Consider the following 18,210-nt stretch of genomic DNA (forward strand, 5'->3'; position numbering starts at 1 on the left):
TCAGTCCCTGCCCTCCAGGCACAAAGCAGGCCTCTGCCAGTCACATCCCCCACTCTAGCCATGCTTTGCTTTCCTGTGCCGCAGTTACAGAGTTTTGCTCAGACTCCTCAGGCCCCAATCCTGATGTCATTTTTGTAGTCCTATGTTAGACGCTGTAGATTTTTTTTTTAAATAATAAATATAGATAGTAAGTGCTTATTATGCACACTTAATTAAAACTCTTGGGTGTTCATTGAATAAAATATATGAACCTAATACCACCCAGAGAGGTCTTTTTTGAAAATTCTTAAAGTCTTTCTTAAATGCAAAGAGATCCATTTCAATATCAAATTTGTATATTTCTTTTTTTTTTTTTTTAATACATTTCTGTTATTAGGGAACAAGCTTTACCCTGCATACAGATCCAGCTTCAAAGGGAGATCTGTGATTTCGGGAACCAGGCTGACCTGCCTTCTGGACATGGAAACAAATCTTCAGGTGGCCTGCAGAAGACATTCTCCAAACTGACATCCCGGTTCACCAAGAGAGCTTCATGTACCAGCAGCTCTAGCAGCAGCACAAATTATTCCATCCTCAGTACCCCTTCCAAAAACACCTTCATAGCTGGGTGTTCAGAAGAGAAGGCCAAAGTGCCCAGTAATGTTGACTCAAGGTTACAAAGCATTTTGAACATTGGTAGTTTCCCTAGGACTACAGACCCTTCACAGTCAGCTCCGAATTCCAGTAATCAAATGGCCAATGGTTTTCTCACGGAGAGGCATGACAACTTTCTGCGAGGGGATGACGGCAAGGATGAGAAGGGTATGAACTTACCCACAGATCAGGAGATGCAGGAGGTGATAGATTTTCTCTCGGGCTTTAATATGGGCCAGTCACATCAGGGCTCTCCATTAGTGACAAGGCGTAATTCTGCCGCAGCCATGGTGACTGAGCAAAAGGCAGGAGCCATGCAGCCACAGCAGCCACCACTGCCAGTGCCCCCTCCACCGCGGCCGCCCCAGGCTGGGACGCACACACCTCTGACACCCCAGCCAGGCCTGGCACCTCAGCAGCAGTCCCCAAAGCAACAACAACCCCAGGTCCAGTACTACCAACACCTGCTACAACCTATTGGATCGCAGCAGCCCCCGCCCCAGCCTCGGGCCCCTGGGAAATGGGTACATGGCTCATCCCAGCAGCCAGCACAACCCGTTGGAGCGGGTCTGTCTCCTCTTGGCCAATGGCCTGGCATATCTGATCTCAGTTCTGACTTGTACAGCTTGGGTCTGGTGAGCAGCTATATGGATAATGTGATGTCAGAGGTGTTGGGGCAGAAGCCACAGGGACCTAGAAATAACACCTGGCCAAACCGTGACCAAAGTGAAGGAGTCTTTGGAATGTTGGGAGAGATTCTGCCTTTTGATCCTGCAGGTACGTGAGTCTCCGCTCCCCACCTCGGGGATTTAACATAAATATAATCACTGAGGACTTCACTGGACCGGTCTGCTGAAGCCTGACTTGTGGGGAAGTGACTTTAAAGACCCTTTCTACCTGTGTGGTGGTTAGTATGGGGCAGATCTAGCAAAGGTTTGAAGTAGTGAGAATGAGGCTGAGAAGGTAAGTGGAGCTCTTTTTCTTTGTACAAAGGACAGGATGAAGGCAGAAGAGAAGAAGTTACTTGAATGGCTCAAAGTCCCGTGGTTAAGCTGGGCTCAAGTCTGGGCCTTCCATCTGTGGGTGCCAAGGCAGCTGGCCCTTTGTGGGCTGCTTTTTTCCTACTTACATAACCTGTCCTGTGATTCTTTTTGCCTAAACTACAGGACCTATGGAAGATGGTAGGTAGGTACCTACCTGCCTGCCTTCACAGAATATGGCTTCTCCTGGCCTAGACAGTGTGAAAATACCCCCAGAGTTATCTTAGGAAATTAACTTAGAAATTTTAAGTTAATAAAACAAAAAATAACTTAGAAATAAAACAAAAATAAACTAGGAGGTGGAGTGAATTAAGGATAAAAAGCCAAAATTAAATTTAAAAGAAAAATATAGTAGAAATTGTAAATCTGAAAGGTCTTTGGAAGACCACTAAAATAGATAAACCAATTTATTGTAACAGAGAGCAAAGAGAAACCAGATTAGGAAAGAGGAAGGAGACATAACTACTGCAGATATATAGGAGAGAGTTAAAGAACTTTAAGACATTACTACATATGATTGATGAGAACACATTTGAAAACTGAATGGAAAATAGATTCTTTCCTAATAAAATATACATTACCAAAATTGCACCAAGAAGTAGAAAACCTGCCTGTTTCACAAGAGATTGGAAAGGTTAATTATGCAGCCACCATGATTTTTACCATAAAAACTTTATAAGGGTTCTACAAAAAGCAAACTATACCTTGTTTCCCAGAAAATAAGACTTATCCGGACAATCAGCTCTAACGCGTCTTTTGAAGCAAAAATTAATATAAGACCCAGTTTTATTTTACTATTACATAAGACCAAGTATAATATTATTCTGTAACAATATAATATTACAAAATAATATAATACAATACCAGGTCTTATATTAAGTTTTGCTCCAGTAGATGCATTAGAGCTGATGATCCGGCTGTGTCTTATTTTGGGGGAAACACGGTAGCACATCTCATATATTACTATGGATACATATAAGGAAATCCAGCAGTGTATCAAAAGAGTAATATAGTTACTAAACATGGTTTACTTCAGGGTGGTAAGTTGGTTCAGAATAAGGAATTCTGCTGTACAATAATCCATCATATCAACCAATTAAATGAGAAAAACTCATATAATAGATGCTATGAAGACATTTGATAAAAGACACCAGCAATTCTTTAAAAATAAACACCTCAAAGTAAAACATGAATAGAACGAAATTTCTTGAATATAAAAAAGACTGTCTACCAAAAGCCAGTAGTAAGTAGCACTTTATATAGTGAAACAAAATCAATTAAAATCTAGACCCAGACGGGGTGGCAACAGTTACTAGCAATAGCATATAACTTTGTCTTGAACTTTCTAGTAGATACAGCAAGACAAAACCAAGGGAAGTAAGAGGTATAGCTTTAGAAAAGGTAAATTAAAAAGCACATCTCTTCGCTGGCAATAGAATTGGAAAAAAACAAGACTCAATTAAAAAAATCTCTAGAATTAGTGAGTCTGGTAAAGTGGGTAAATGCAAGACAAATATATAGAAATTACTTTTTTCTCTAGCAAAAGGTATAAGGAAGTCAAAAATATATTTCACAAGGGGAGTACTGTGAAATATTATAAACAAGTATAGCAAATATTTATATAAACCACCACCTGGAGGAAAGATTCCCTGATAAAACAACCCAGCATTAACTATTCAAGAAAAGTGTTTTCTTATGTCTTCTGAAAATTCCTCAAACTGCTGCTCATGATCTCTTGTTCTTGCTCTCCTTGAGTGGGTAGATGTGGGGAACCTTGGACCCTGGGGTACAGGGAGAGCAAACAGTTCCACCTGCTACGGAGGAGCGAGCCCACCTAACACTACAGGGGTGGGCATGGCACATTTTCTCAATTGCTCATAAACGGTCTATACATTTTTTGACAGTCAAGTAACTAAACTAGAGTATAAATGGTGTTTGGCAGAATTTTACCACTGTTGATCCCTGTTGAGACCCGGACAGCCTTTATGTCATTAGCCTGCGAATCTTACCAGCTTTTCCTTCTGAGTGTTCCTTTCTGACTTTCAAGTCCCTAATATAGCTTCCTGCAGACTCTGCCCCAAGGGCAGAAAGTCTATATAGCCCTTTTTGTAACTTAAGGAAGGGCACTCCACTGGACAGGTGAATTCCGGAAGGCGCCCTCCTGGGCAGGGCCAGTTAGAACAGAACACCCCTCTGAACAGGCACACCCAGCCCCTAGGGGCATGGCTTGACTCGCTGGCATAGGCCTTGATTTCAGCCTGTTCCCCTCTTGTGTGGGCATCTGGCTGCAGGGCACAAATGGCACAGTTTCATGCAGTAGTCCTGTGGCAGCACCCCGAGAACAATCTAACAATGAGATTGTGCTTCAGTATCTTTCCCAACTTGAAGCTAAAACATACACATTGGCTGAGTCATATTCAGTTTGTGTACCATAGATATTTTCCTGCCACATATTTTTAAATTTTTTATTGGGGAATATTGGAGAACTGTGTGTTTTTCCAAGATCCATCAGCTCCAAGTCCAGTTGTCATTTTCAGTCTAGCTGTGGAGGGCGCAGCTCACTGGCCCATGTGAAATCAAACCGGCAACCTTGGTGTTAAGGGCACTGCGCTCTAACCACTGGGAAAACCGGCCTCCCTTGCCATATCTTTTTGATTCTTCCTCTAAATGCCTTCTGTGCTGTTTTCTTCTCCCACTTTTACTCCCTACAGGGTCCTCACTCAGTTCTGTCCAATATGTTTCCAGTCACCTCTGAAATTTCATGTTACCCATTTTCACTCTTACTATCTTCAGACTGAATGAGCAGGTCTGCCATCCCATATCCAGGAAAATACTGGATCATGGTTGGGCCGAAGTGGGAATGGCATATATTGTCTGTCCGGCTGACCCTGGCCTGCTGCTTTGGTAACTTCCAGATTTTCATTTGGCTGAAGTCATCATCTGATTTTCTAAGTTGTTAAGTACATAGCATCAGACATTGGAAAAATGTTAAGTACCTGGTATTTGTCTTTAATATTTAGACATGGCTAACGCAAACCTTTAGTGCTCTCTCTGTGTCTCTTGTTCACATTCCGCCTGCCTCTTGTCAGGCATAACCTGTCCTGCCAGCCCCCATGCACACACCATACCTGAACTCAGCCCCCTCTCGCCATCGCCGGCTCCTAGGCAATCCCGCAGCCAGCTCCGGGCACACACAGGCCTGGCAGCAACTCACCACTTTTCACTTTGTGTGTGACCAGCACATGCTCAGAAGGTAGCAAAGGAATCGAGGCCAGTTTGGCTCTAAACCCTGTTGTCCTTTTGTCTCAACACAGTGGGTTCAGACCCTGAGTTTGCACGCTATGTGGCAGGAGTGAGCCAAGCAATGCAGCAGAAGCGGCAAGTCCAGCATGGTCGCCGCCCTGGCAACCCCCGGGGACACTGGCCACCCATGGACGATGCCCATCGGACCTGGCCTTTCCCAGAGTTCTTCACAGAAGGGTGAGTGCTGGGTGTGGTGGGGAAGCCAGGTTTGGGACCTGGGTATCTGCCGTGGGCCTTTCTGCACTCTTCCCAAGCAATTCCGTGTCAAGCCTGCAGGTGAGTGACACGTGGTCACATCTTCAGGGAGCCAGAGTTTTGTGATTGACTGACTGTAGGATGCCAAGTGTCGTGATGTGTCCCTGTGAACACACCATTGGTATAAATTGGTTTTCAGGATAGACTGCTGCCCTAGACAAGGACCTTGTTTGATAGTGTTTGTGACGTAATTGCATGTTTCACACTGTTTTTATGCTGAAATGAGCGTGTCTATGAAACCCATGTGATTGATGGAATGTGACCCTTGTAGCCTATAAAAGGCAAAGGTACACGTTTCAGATTCCAGTATATGGAGAGAACTATGGATTTTCATCATAAAAACAACTTGGGATTGATTTTTCACATCTGGGTAGCTAACGACCACCTCAACTTTTTGTTTGGTATAAAGTGAATTTCATAGAGAAACCACAGGCTTCTAAGAGGAATGAAGGGCAGTGGTGCTTGTATTATTGTTGACCCTTGAACACCTTGGGGGTTAGGGGCATCAACCCACCGAGAAGTCGAAAACCCACATATAACTTAAGTTGACCCTCCACATACGTGGATTCCCAACTGTGGATCGAAAATAAAATTGACCCTTAAACAATGCAGGTTTGACCTTCATGCAGGAGACAAGAGACCACCATTTGGTTGTGAGATGAGTACAGGGTAAAGACTGTTTTTTACGGCTTGGGTGGGTGGGGGGTGGGGTGGCTGGCCTTGGGGCTGTCCAGCCGGTGGCCAGGCTGGCTGCAGGAGGCCTGGGACCAGCTTCTCTCTTTGGCTTTCAGGGATGGCCTGCACAGTGGCTGGTCGGGTACTCAGGGAGACTCAGCCAGCTCGAGTGACGAGACGTCCTCTGCCAATGGGGACAGCCTGTTCTCCATGTTTTCAGGGCCTGACCTCGTTGCTGCTGTCAAGCAGAGAAGGTATGAAGGGATTTCTAAATCAAAGGACAGAGAGGCATGTGAATGTCACCCACAGCTTATTCTTCTGGAAAGCTCAGGAGCCCCATCCTTCCCCATCAGCCTTGCGTGACAAAGGCAGAGGCCTTTTCTGACACTGTCTTGCTGAGGCCCCTGTGGGGCCACCACACAGGCTTATAGCCCAGGTGACTAACTTTGGGTTGAGGTTTTGTTGGCAGAACAGTCATGCCAGCGGCAGCCAGAACTACCAGTATGACAGGCAAGGGACGATTCTGAGACGGGGCCTGCAGATGTTGGCCTGTGCATTGCAGGACGCAGCCCTTTCTGTGGGGGGAGCAGGAGCAGGACAACCAAGTTCTAATCAGGACTCACCAACAGGCTTTGTAGCTCCGGACAAGGGCCTGGCCCGGACTGACCCTCAGTTTCTTTGTCAAAGGTGGAACTGGATAAAATGACCTCTGAGTGGTATTTCAAGGGGAAAAAAAATAGTAACATAGTATATTCAGATCTAAGAAGTTTTCAACAGTAATCACAAAAATTAAAATGGGCTCTGAGATTAAGACAAGAATTTGGTTAGGAGTAGAAGACTGTTGTGGGTGTAAGGAAGCAGAGGCCCAGAGGTGGCAGTCTAAAGGATGTAGGCAGGAAATAGAGAGCATGCAGGGCTGCCGGGGCATCAGAAGCATGCCCACTCATGCTGTGGAATGGAAAAGGGGACCAGGTTTCATTGGATAAGCAGTGGGGAGTGGGTAGATGAAGACGGAACGGGAACTGAGTCAGGCTGCACGGAGTAGTAACAGTGGTGATGACAGCGATTGCTAATACCAGCTAGGGTGCTTTCTGTGTGCCAGGCCCTGGGCGAAGCATTTACGCACATTTTCTCGCTTAATTCTCAGAACCACTGTATTTGCTAGGGCTACCATAACAAAGTACCACAGGCTGGAGGGGATTAAACAACAAAAATGTATTTCCTCGCAGTCCTGGGAGCTAGATGTCAGCAGGGTTGGTTCCCTCTGAGGCCTCTTTCTTTGCTTGCAGATGGCCATCCTCTCTCTGTGTCCTCCCAAGGTCTACCCTCTGCGTGTGTCTACGTCCTAATCTCTTCTTAGAATGGCACCAGTGATACAGGATTAGAGCCCACCCTAATGATTTCATTTTAACTTAATTACTTGTTTAAACACATTCTCTCTAAATACTGTCACAGCCTGAGGTACTGGGAAAGACTTCAACATATGAATTTGGAGTCAGCGTATGAATTGGGGGGCGGGGGGCGGTGACACAATTCATCCCATAGCAACCACCTTATTATATAAGGACTCTTTTACCCCCAGTTCACAGGTGAGGGAACTAAGGCTCGGAAAAGTTAAATTCATTCATTCATTCATTTATTAATTGGCACCTGTAATGTACCAGGCATTGGTGATACAGCAAAGTCCCCTTCCTTGTGGAACTTATAGTCAATTGAGAGAAGGCAGATAAAACAAACAAACAAACAAAAAAACCCAGATATGTCGGGTTGGGTTAGATGCTATGAAGAAAAATAAAGCAGGGTGCGAGGGGAGAGAATGCAGGGGATAGGTGGCTTTTCTGTTTTCAGAATGGGAGTCAGGGAGGCCTCTGATGAGCAAGAAGCCAAACAAAATGAGGGAGCCGCCGGTGAGGAACTGGCAGTGGTGCGTGTGAGAGAGTAGAATCAGGGTGGTACACAAGTGTTTGGCCTGAGCATCTGTGTGAAAGAGGGTACCATGAACGGAGATGGGGAGGAATGCAGGAGCAGCAAGGTGGAACCAGGCATGGAGTTTAAGACTTCTGTTTGAGACGGGAAATTGGAGAGGCCGAGTAGACATCTAAGAAGTCACCTGTAGCACCACCTCTGCAGCGAGCAGGAGCACTGATAGACGATTTACCTGGCTCTGAGCCAGCTACGTCCTGCCTTTGTCATTCAACATTATAACAAAGTTTTGCATGTCATTAGTAAAACTAACAGCTTTTGGTTTCTCAGTCACATTCTCAGTGTATGATAAATAGTCCTTATCTGTTGAATAAAGAAACAAATGGCCAGGACTGGTGGACTCAGAGAACAGCTGATGCAGCCAGTTCCTGTCCTCATGTCTGCCCCCGCCACCCCACACCAGCCCTGTGATGGCTGGCAGGAGTACACCATTCGAGGGTGACCCACATTATCCCCCTGCACAGTGGACCCAAGGCCCCCCACCTAGCACCAGTACCGGGAGACACCAGAGCGAAGTGGCTAGAGTGTCCCCTGGAGGTCAGCTGGGCAGGAAGCCAGGCAACCACTGCACTGAGCTCTTGGTTCTTTCAGGAAGCACAGCAGTGGAGAGCAGGAGACCAGCACACTGCCCTCACCGCCTCTTCTTACCACAGTGGAGGACGTGAATCAGGTATCGTGCACTCTGCTCTGGCACAGACGGCTGGCTCTAAGGGGTACAGACCATGAGCAAAGTTCCAAAGCTTAAGTTTTAAGAGAGCCTCAAAGAAATGAGGGCTTTTGTTTGAGGTGAATGACTTTTCCTCCCACGGTTTTGTCTAGATTAGCCATCTCAGCCGACTCAGAGCCATATGGAAAAGAAGCTCTGGGACTGTGCTGTCCAATATGATAGCCACTAAGCACATGTGGCTACTATATTGAACAGTGTAGACATACAGCCATTTCTATCATTGCACGTTCTGTTGGCCAGTGCTATTCCAGGGCTGTGGGGAGAGGGAGGGCTCTCACCCTGTCTCTTAGGTAAGAGCAGGGCCAGAGATCGGGGGGAGGCGGGGAAAGATGATAAGTTGCCAGAAATGCCACTAAGAACCTTCTTTTGTCTCTCAGGATAACAAAACCAAAACGTGGCCACCCAAAGCACCCTGGCAACACCCTTCCCCGCTGCCCAGCACACTGCCTAGCCCGAGCGCACCACTCTATGCAGTCGCCAGCCCTGGCAGCCAGTGGAACGACACCATGCAGATGCTGCAGTCCCCAGTGTGGGCTGCGACCAGCGATTGTAGCACCGCCTCCTTCACCTACGTGCAGACTCCACCGCAGCCCCCACCCCCACCAGCACACAAGGCAGCGTCCAAGGGCTTCAAGGCCTTCCCCGGGAAGGCTGAGCGCAGGCCGGCCTACTTGCCCCAGTACTGACCCAGGCCGGCCCACCTGCCTGCCCAAAGCTGTCGGGGCCAGTGTCCCCACCCCAGGGCTGACTAGCTGGCACCAGCCCCCCAGAGGACCAGTGCACCCCTGTCCCAGGCAGAGATCCTTGGGGATGGGGGTGGTTGGCAGCTCTAAGCCTTTCATGCCTGGCTTCTCACATTTTGGAGGCATCAGAGCACTGGAGGGCCAGCTGCAGGCTGAGGTCTCTGACCCTCCTCAGGGACATGCGGGGGATCTTTGAACTTAATGAGCACTTCCGGTGATCTTGATGCAGGTGGGCCACGGGCCACACTTTGAGAAACACAGCTCTCAAGTTTGTAGTCCTACTGTGTGTGTGTGCTGGGAAGGCATCAGACCTGAAGGCTGAGAGCAAAACTGACCATTCTTTTGAAACTTTTCCTTCCCCCTCCTAAACACATTGAGTGATGACCACACCAATCACTGTATTTCATAGCTATTTTTCATATAGATTTTTAGTTAGAACATCTCCTGCCTAAAACGCATTGAATATTTTAAGGTTAACAAATACAGCGGCTGGAGTTTTGTTCAACACTAATTTTTTTAAGCTTAAAATAGACAACATATAGAATATTTGTGATCAGAAGCAATCACCTGGGTTTTCTGTGGGTGGGCAGCCCCTCACCACCCCCACAGCACCCAGGGGGTGCAGCCTTTACTGGATTTTAAAAAGCAGGATCATCAAACTGATGTCAGAGGCATATTCCTGATGGTGCATGGAAATGAGCCCGCTAGCTGCTGTCTGTGTGCAGGGTAAAACTACACCCGCTGCCCTCAGCTCCTTCCACATAGGGCCAGAGGCTTCAGCATGGTCTCAGAACGTGGGGGTGTGGTCAAGGGCTGCACAGAGATCCCTGCACTTGGAATTGCAGTAACATTTATGAGCTGGCTCAAGACAAACCAATTAAGATATAGATAAGAATTTAAAGTATTTTCTTTAAAAGACAAAAACAGAAAAACAAAATAAAAACCTCATTTTCAGTTAACGTGCCATTAAATAGATAACATCCTGTGGATTTAGGGGTTTTTTCCAGCCAGAATGGATCCAGAAGAATTTAATGGTGCTTAAATTGAGAAATAATAATAAATATATCTATATAGAGTAGACATATCCCAGTGTATATTAATTGAGGTTACAGAAGTTCTTTATATAAAACTTATTTAAATTTTTCATATTTCATCTTTGAAAAAGTCTAATTGAGAAAAATCCATAATATTTTCTGGTATAAAAGTTTGACAGTATTAATATTTTTTTTATATTTTCTTAAATCATTAAACCATTTTAATATATGTTAACTACTAATAAATGGTTTATTCTTTCTAACTCCATATAAGCTTTTCCAGCAAAGATTGTAATAACACATTTATGTTCTCATTTTTCTACGGACATAAGTAAATTTATATTTAAAAATACCAAAAAGAAAAAAATATATATATGTACACACACTAATTCTATAGAGGGCCCTTAGGGTGTCTGAGCCCAGCCATTGACTCGTCAGTACTGTGTTGCCAGGCTGTTCCCAGGCCTCGGATGCTGTCTTGTGCTGTGTGGGGATGCCGTTGCTGCCTGTGCTTTTGATCCTGTCACCGTGGGTTCTGAACATTCACCTCACCATGTTTACAGAGAACTCTTTTGTACATAGACTTTTTCAGGCACGTGCTTTGCACCCACCCTGCGTGGCTCTTGTCTGTGTTAGATGTCACCGTGTGTGCACTAATCTCTGTTGAAGTTGTTCGTGGCTGTTTGACTTGTAAGATAGTTTTCTATTTCCTTCCGTAACGTGTTCACAGTACCCTGTATCTCCAGTTCTATTATACTGAAGTACTCTTGTTTTAATAGTGCCTCCCCAAGACCTCACCCTGGTCAGAGGTCCGTCCTTGATGCCCCAGTACAGCTGACATCAACATCGCTCATTGTCCCTTTCTAGTCTGTTTTTCTTAAGACATTTTGTAATTGCATCTCCATGGGCTGTGAGACTGTGTGAAGCTGTCTATGTGTGCTCTCCTGGTAGGTGCTGTGTTCTCAGTACCACCTTGCTCTGAACACTGGTAATTCCAGGTGCTGCGCTTGGCAGTCGTCTCGCCAAAGCGCATGTGTGTGCGTGCGTGTGTGTGTCCTTTTGCGTGGCTGGGCGTGGCTGCCTTGCTCAGGCATCAGCAGGACACAGTGTGAATAGTTACAACGCTTCCAAACTGGAACTATACATTTTGTATCTTTTAAAGCTCCTATAAGTAAAATAACTATTGGCTTTATTAAAAATATACATTTAATAATATTTTGTATCTCTGTTTAAAATGAACTGCAACAGACACCATGTCTCTCAGAAGCCCTGCCTCATTCATTACTTTGAAAAGCTGCACCTGGGTTGGTCTCTCTGATTTTGAGACCTTGAAAAGGGAAAGACCACTGGGGGTATAGGATGAACTGGGGTGGGTGGATAGGAAGCAAGACAACCTACACACCTCTCCTCCTGGCTTCCGTAAGGCCAAAGCTACCCTGTTTCCCCGAAAATAAGACCTAGCCGGACAATCAGCTCTAATGCGTCTTTTGGAGCAAAAATTAATATAAGACCCGGTATAATATAATAATCTATAATTAATATAATACCGGGTCTTATATTAATTTTTCCTCCAAAAGACGCAATTAGAGCTGATTGTCCGGCTAGGTCTCATTTTCGGGGAAACACGGTAGGAGAGGCTTCTGTGCAGGCAGAGCCAATGTCCTCATGAAAGAGACCACCTGGAAGGATACAAGCTCTCTCCTTGAGTTGTGGTCTGCCAACACCCCCATTCCACCAAGCTTGGGTGCTGTCAGCTGCCCAGGCAGCCTTTCCAAAGAGCAGACCCGGGGCCGGCCCAGTGGCGCAGGCGGTTAGAGCTCCATGCTCCTAACTCCGAAGGCTGCGGGTTCGATTCCCACATGGGCCAGTGGGCTCTCAACAAAAAACAAAAAACAAAGAGCAGACCCAGAAATGAGGTCTCCCACCACTCCACCAGGGACCTAATATGTGGCAGAGACCCTTCCTCAGGGACAAGGACTAGTCTCACAGGATGACACCATCCTGCTAAGCAGATGGAAAGATTATACAATGGGAACCACACAGGGTAAGTTACAAAAGAATTTCAATTCGTTTTCATTTATAGCAAGAGAGTACTTGATTGAAACTTTTTATGACCTTAGGAAAACAGTATGTGAGCATTAATATAAAACCTACCAGTATAAGTACCATTCAGGCTTCTTTCTGCTGAGATGCCCAGAAGCTGAGCATGGGGACCCGGACCAGGTCCAGAGCCTTCCAAGTGCACCTCAGGACAAGGTTGCTTAGTAATAGCCATGTTGCATGAGTTTGTTAAGGATTACACTGAAAATTCATATTAAGAAGCTAGCTGGAAAAACACATTTATCCAAGTATGTTCCTATTTAATACGTGTACCCAGTGCTGTTCACTGACTTGATTCACAGCAGTGGTGGAAATAGGAGTCCTGTAGCCCCAACTTCCGTGCTGGCTGGGTGGGGATGGAAGCAGAACAGATGTTACACCTGAGCCCCAAAAGGGTCCTTGGAGGCCTGGGCCCAGCTAAGAAGAGGACAAAGAGGCAGTTGAGGTCCTTGTGAGACTGGTGATACTCCTTTCACACTTGATCCTGGGGGAGAGGGTCATCCAGCTCTGGGTGTAGCTGAAATGCCGCATGGCAACCATGGCACTGGGAGGGCCTGGCCTTCTGGGCACTGTGTGGCCCCTGTTGTGATCAGCATCCTGATATGGAGGAAAACAGGAAATAAACCGTCCCAATGGCCAGCTCCTTGACTGCCAAAAAGCCCTGTAAGTGGACAGCATGCCTGGCAGGCTGAGGAACCTCCACGGGCAAGTGCCTGAAAGTAACACACATAGTTGGCCTTATGATTCCACAAGGATAGGCTCGCTGGGCCCAGGCTTCTGTTTGTCTATGAAGGGACTGGATGTAGCTTTTATTGGGACTGAGTTCAGGATATGGGCCTAGCTGAGGAGGAAGGATTGTTTCAGGAGTGTCATGTTCATTTCAACATTTACTAATGTCAGCTGGGAGCAAGGCCCTTGCTAGGAGCCAGGGCTGCAAAGGAGATGCAGTTTCTGCCCTTAAAACTCAGTCTTTTCGGAGCGACGACCCCATCTTTCCCATCCTTGGTAAGAGGTACTACCATCCATTCACCCACCCAGTTGCTCAAGCGGAAATCCTAGAATACATTATTGATTTTCTTTCCTCATTCAATTAATCAGGAAATCTAAGTGTGTCTCCATGCACATTTAAATTCCATGTTATTACATCTCCATTGCCGTCCACCTGATCATCACCTGGCTGCTGCCTCTTCTCTCTGGCCTCAGGGTTTCCCCGGTGCCCACCTGCCTGTTGCTCCCGAGGCTGCTCCGTGCGTGGGCCTCTCCCATCAGTTCTCTTGAGCCAGAGCCCAGCCTCTACCCGGCTTTATTACAGCCATTAGCACTCCTCCGGAATGTGTGTTTACGTTTGTCCCTCACTAGAACCAAGGCTTCGCGAGAGCAAGGAGCGGGTCTTATTCATGGCCACACGGCCAGTATGCAGAACAGGCCAGTATGCAGAACAGCGCGAAGCAACGGGGGCCCGAGGCAATGTCTAATGCAGAGCAAAAAATAGAACGAGACTTAAAATGAAATCGCCTCTTACGTCGGACTAAAGTTAGAGTCTGTGCTAGAACTGCAAGGAGACGTTAGAAATTGCTGGCAGAACGACGTAGCCCTTTAGTTAGTAAGCATGGAAGTTTCTATTATCGTGAAACCCACGAGAATATGTGCGCTGGGGACATTTTTTTTTTTAAAAAAAGCCCTAACAATAGATTCCCACGGAAAACCTAGGGGCGACACCTGGAACCTTCACGGCGACGCAGAACGAGCTCGGAGCCTCCTGGGGGGGTGGCGCCCCCTTCCGGATTGCTCCCCGCTCGCGCACGCGCCCTCCCGTCCGCACGCGGAGTACGCGCACATGTACGCGCACGTTCCTCCCAGGCGTGGGCACCGAGGCGTGTGGGAGTTCCTCTCTGCCCCCCGGTTCCCGGCTCGGCGGGGACATGCGCACACTTGAGCGCCGGACGTGCGAGCCCACACGCAGACGCGTGCGCTCCCCCGCCCCCCATCTGCTCCGATCCCGCCTTCGTGCGTGTAGACCTGTGCGCGCCGCCCCTCGGGAGAGTGGGTCGCTGCGCAAGGAGCTGCGCAGAGCTCCGGGGAGGCGCGGTCCCCTGGCCCTCGCCCGCTCACCGTGACTCAGCATCCCCGCTGCGGGCTCCTCCCGGAACAACTCGTGAAAGTCCATCGTTGTGGATCGCGTCGCGCCCGACCTCCCGTGGGCTGTTTCAGCTCAGGCTCCAGAACGGCCCCACTCCCGTCCCTCTTCCCCCGGCCGGACCCCCTGACCCCCTGGTCGCCAAGTCCTGCCTGGACAGGAGGCCAGCGGCCCCAAATTAAGGCCTGACTTACCTAAAGGGTCGTGCCTCAGTTTCCTCACTGTAGAATAGGGCTCTTGTGTGGAACTGTGCCTGCCACAGGCCAAGTGAGTGCTAGTTTCACAAATATTCAGTGGAAGTCAATTGGTTTTCCAAGGCTGTGGCTCCACAATTAATCTTTATCAAGAGTGGAGACTGTCCCTGGACCTCCTAACTTGCCTCCGCGGTCAGGGCCACCGTCCCCCCCCCCCCCACTCTCTCCGGGCCAGGCCTGCTGAGGGCACTGGGAGTGCCCGGCAATGAAGCAGGGCCTCGTGAACTTTCTGAGCCGGGTTTTCTTTGGGTTGTGGTTAGTCAGCCCCTGGTCTGGGCACATAGGACCCCTTAAAGCTTCCCTGCGCTCAGGATGCCCGGAACCCGGCTGAGCACAACATACCGTGAGGATTGCGGGGATGGTGGTAGAAAACGGGGGGTTAACTTTTGTCAGAATGTAAGGTTACCTTACACTGATGTTTTTGCAAACTACAGACCCCACTGCACTCCCCAGGACTTTATGAGATGCCACCCTCACACTCCAGTGACCAATCACGACCCCTCCTACTGCACTTTCCCTGGTGGGTTTCTTTCTATTTCCCTACAAAGATCCTGAGACCCGGGTGCCAATGCAGTGGCTGACTTCTCCTAAATCTGCCTTTGCCATGGTGCTGTCCTTCCCGTTTGAGATGCCGTTCTTGGCCATGTCCACTTGTAAAATTCTACCCGGTCAATCAGAGACCTAATTGATGTTAAAAGAACAGGGATGATGGGGAAGAGCCAGGAAATGGCAGGCAGGATGGGGTTTGATTAAGAAGAGTTTTCAAAGGGCCGGCCGGGTGGCTCAGGCGGTTGGAGCTCCGTGCTCCTAACTCTGAAGGCTGCTGGTTCGATTCCCACATGGGCCAGTGGGCTCTCAACCACAAGGTTCAATTCCTCGAGTCCCATAAGGGATGGTGGGCTGTGCCCCCTGCAACTAGCAACTGGAGCTGAGCAGCACCCTCCACAACTAAGATTGAAAGAACAACTTGACTTGGAAAAAAGTCCTGGAAGTACACACTGTTCCCCAATAAAGTCCTGTTCCCCTTCCCCAATAAAATCTTTAAAAAAACAAACAAAAAAAAACAGTGCTCAAAAATCAGACAACCGTGGATTGATTTTCTACTTAGTAGCACAGTGGCTGGTTTTAGATTTCTTAACCTCTCCGTTAAATGGAGAGAACAGCAGGAACTTCCTCATAGGGCTGCTGTGAGGGCTGCATATGAGAGAATTTAGCACAGAGCTCTGCAGAGTAGACTGGCAGAGGTAGTAACCATGCCATTTGGATGACAACAAGCTTTCAATTAATAACCGTCTTCCTTGTTCTACTTGGATTTTTCCCTCCTTAGCTGCTGTGATTTAGGACCCTCCAGGTAGGAACCTAGTTTTCTGCTAATGTAGAAAATCCATGTAATTTGGAATTTCAAAGCACAGCGTTAAACCTAAAATACTACAGGGGGAAATCTGGAATAATTGAAGCCACTGGGAATCACAGAGGCCAAACTGCTGAAGGTGCGTACATTAAAGAATGTCAAAAAGGTGAAACTTTCCAACAGGAAATCATCAGAGGCTTCTGATGATTCTAAGCTGCTCCTTTGGGTTTTGAGTGGACAAAAGAAGGTATTGGAGAACACATTGTGGCGGTGGCCAGGTGAATACGTGTAAAACATTTGGAAAGACATGGAGTTGTAAATGACAGCTCAGCTCAAAACAACATCAGCACTAAGAGAAATCACTGATTCGTGTACCAGCTGCAGACAGAGGCACTTGGGCCCTGTAAGGTTCACTCTGGCATCTCTGGGGGGTCACTCCATTGTTTTTCTTGAGACCAGGGACTGAACCTCAAGTTTGTCCTTTCAGAAAGGGAACAATACTACAAAAAGCTGAGTAACTGCTGCTGGCACCAGAGTCCCAGAAAGAGACCCCATTTGGCTGGCTTAGGTCATGTACTTATTTCTGATGCAATCAAGGAGGCAGAGAAAGAATCACATGGGTGGGAGGTATGGTTTTGGATAAGACATGAGATGTCCTCCCTAGTCACAAAAAAGAGCCTACTAGAAAAAAGGAGTCAGTGGCTATCGTTGGGCTAGAAGTCATCCAAGGAATCATAGTGTAAGTAGATGATGGTTCAGTGGCTACTGAGACTGGCCTTCCTATTGGATGAGGTTCTGTTCTGAAACACAGGATTTAGGTGTGGGAGTGTTGTTCTGTGCAGACAAGTAACTGGCTTGGATGGGAAACTCTGGTTGGAGTGTTTCTCAGGAACTCCAGCAGAACAGAGGCTGTTCAGCACTGTCAGTTGTGCTGGGTATGGGAAGCTCAGTTAAATATCAGAGTTGATAGTTGACCCAAAACTCCTCTGAGTAAATAAGGGCCACGTGGATGGGGCTGTTCCCTGCAAAGTCCTGTGACCACTCATTGCTTCAGTCTTCAGCTCCTCCCTATTTTCCTTCTTCATCTTTAGGACCCCAGATCATTCTGGGCAGGTAGAGAAACGCCAGTTGCAGAGGCCAGTGCTGGCATTGAGTGCATGGAGCTGGGAGGTGAGAAGGAGGAAGACCTAGACTTGGGACTGCAGCAGCACAGGGCACCCTGCTGGACAGCTGGGGGAACAGGGTGGTGGAGAAGCTCAATCTGAGTGCCCAGTTTTTGGACTTCTTCTCCTCTTGGACTATATTCACTCCCTCATCTCAACTCTCATCTAGAGTCTCACTCAAAAGCTGTCTATTCACTGCTGACTCCCAACTTTTCCCTCCAGCTCGAACCTTTTCTCCAGACACGAATACCTAACTCAACACCTCCACTTAGATGTCTAATAAGTTTTGAAAACTTAACACGTCCAAAAACAAGATCATGATCTTGCCCCAAAACTTGCATCTCTGCAAGATGCAGTGATAATTCCATTTTTCTAGGAATTCCGTTAGAAAACTGGATGTCACCCTTGACTTTCTTTATCTCTCTCTTACCAGGAAATTGTCATTTCTTCACTCAAAATAAAAATATATTCACCACGCCCAACTCTTACTATCTTGACCCAAGTCACCTTCTTCCCTGGCCTCATTCTTGTAGTAGCCTCTTATCTGTTGTCCTTACTTACATTCCTGCTGCGTTGTGGATCTGATCCTTTGTAAAACATGCCAGGTGACATCCCTCCTCTGCTTAGAATCCTTCGGTGGCTTCCCATCTCTCTCGGAATAAAAACCCAAGTTCTCGCCAGGACTTACAAAGTCTATGTGATCTTGGTGCCTTCCTACCTTCTCTGACCTCATCTAGCATTCTGCCTCCTTCACTCCACTCCAGCCATCTTGCCTCCTTCTGCTTCTGAAACATCTCAGCATGCTGCTCTTG

General features: G+C 47.3%; 1 protein-coding gene across 3 annotated transcripts in view; it reads left to right on the top strand.

Moving 5' to 3' along the window:
• The window catches only part of GARRE1 (granule associated Rac and RHOG effector 1), a 71,576-nt gene extending 59,975 nt beyond the window's left edge, over window positions 1–11,601 (top strand). For 2 of the 3 annotated variants that reach the window (XM_081032951.1, XM_081032952.1), the window contains exons 12-17: window positions 377–1,410; window positions 4,988–5,153; window positions 5,844–5,900; window positions 6,023–6,160; window positions 8,481–8,559; window positions 8,994–11,601. In XM_081032951.1, the coding sequence (XP_080889077.1) occupies window positions 377–1,410; window positions 4,988–5,153; window positions 5,844–5,900; window positions 6,023–6,160; window positions 8,481–8,559; window positions 8,994–9,302 (1,783 nt within the window). In that variant the 3' untranslated portion in view covers window positions 9,303–11,601. The remainder of the gene's footprint in view (window positions 1–376; window positions 1,411–4,987; window positions 5,154–5,843; window positions 5,901–6,022; window positions 6,161–8,480; window positions 8,560–8,993) is intronic. The other variant, XM_081032953.1, reaches the window with a different exon arrangement.
• The last annotated feature ends 6,609 nt before the right edge of the window (window positions 11,602–18,210 follow it).

The sequence above is a fragment of the Rhinolophus hipposideros genome (assembly GCF_964194185.1).
Source record: "Rhinolophus hipposideros genome assembly, chromosome: 21".
In the NCBI taxonomy this organism is placed as follows: domain Eukaryota; kingdom Metazoa; phylum Chordata; class Mammalia; order Chiroptera; family Rhinolophidae; genus Rhinolophus; species Rhinolophus hipposideros.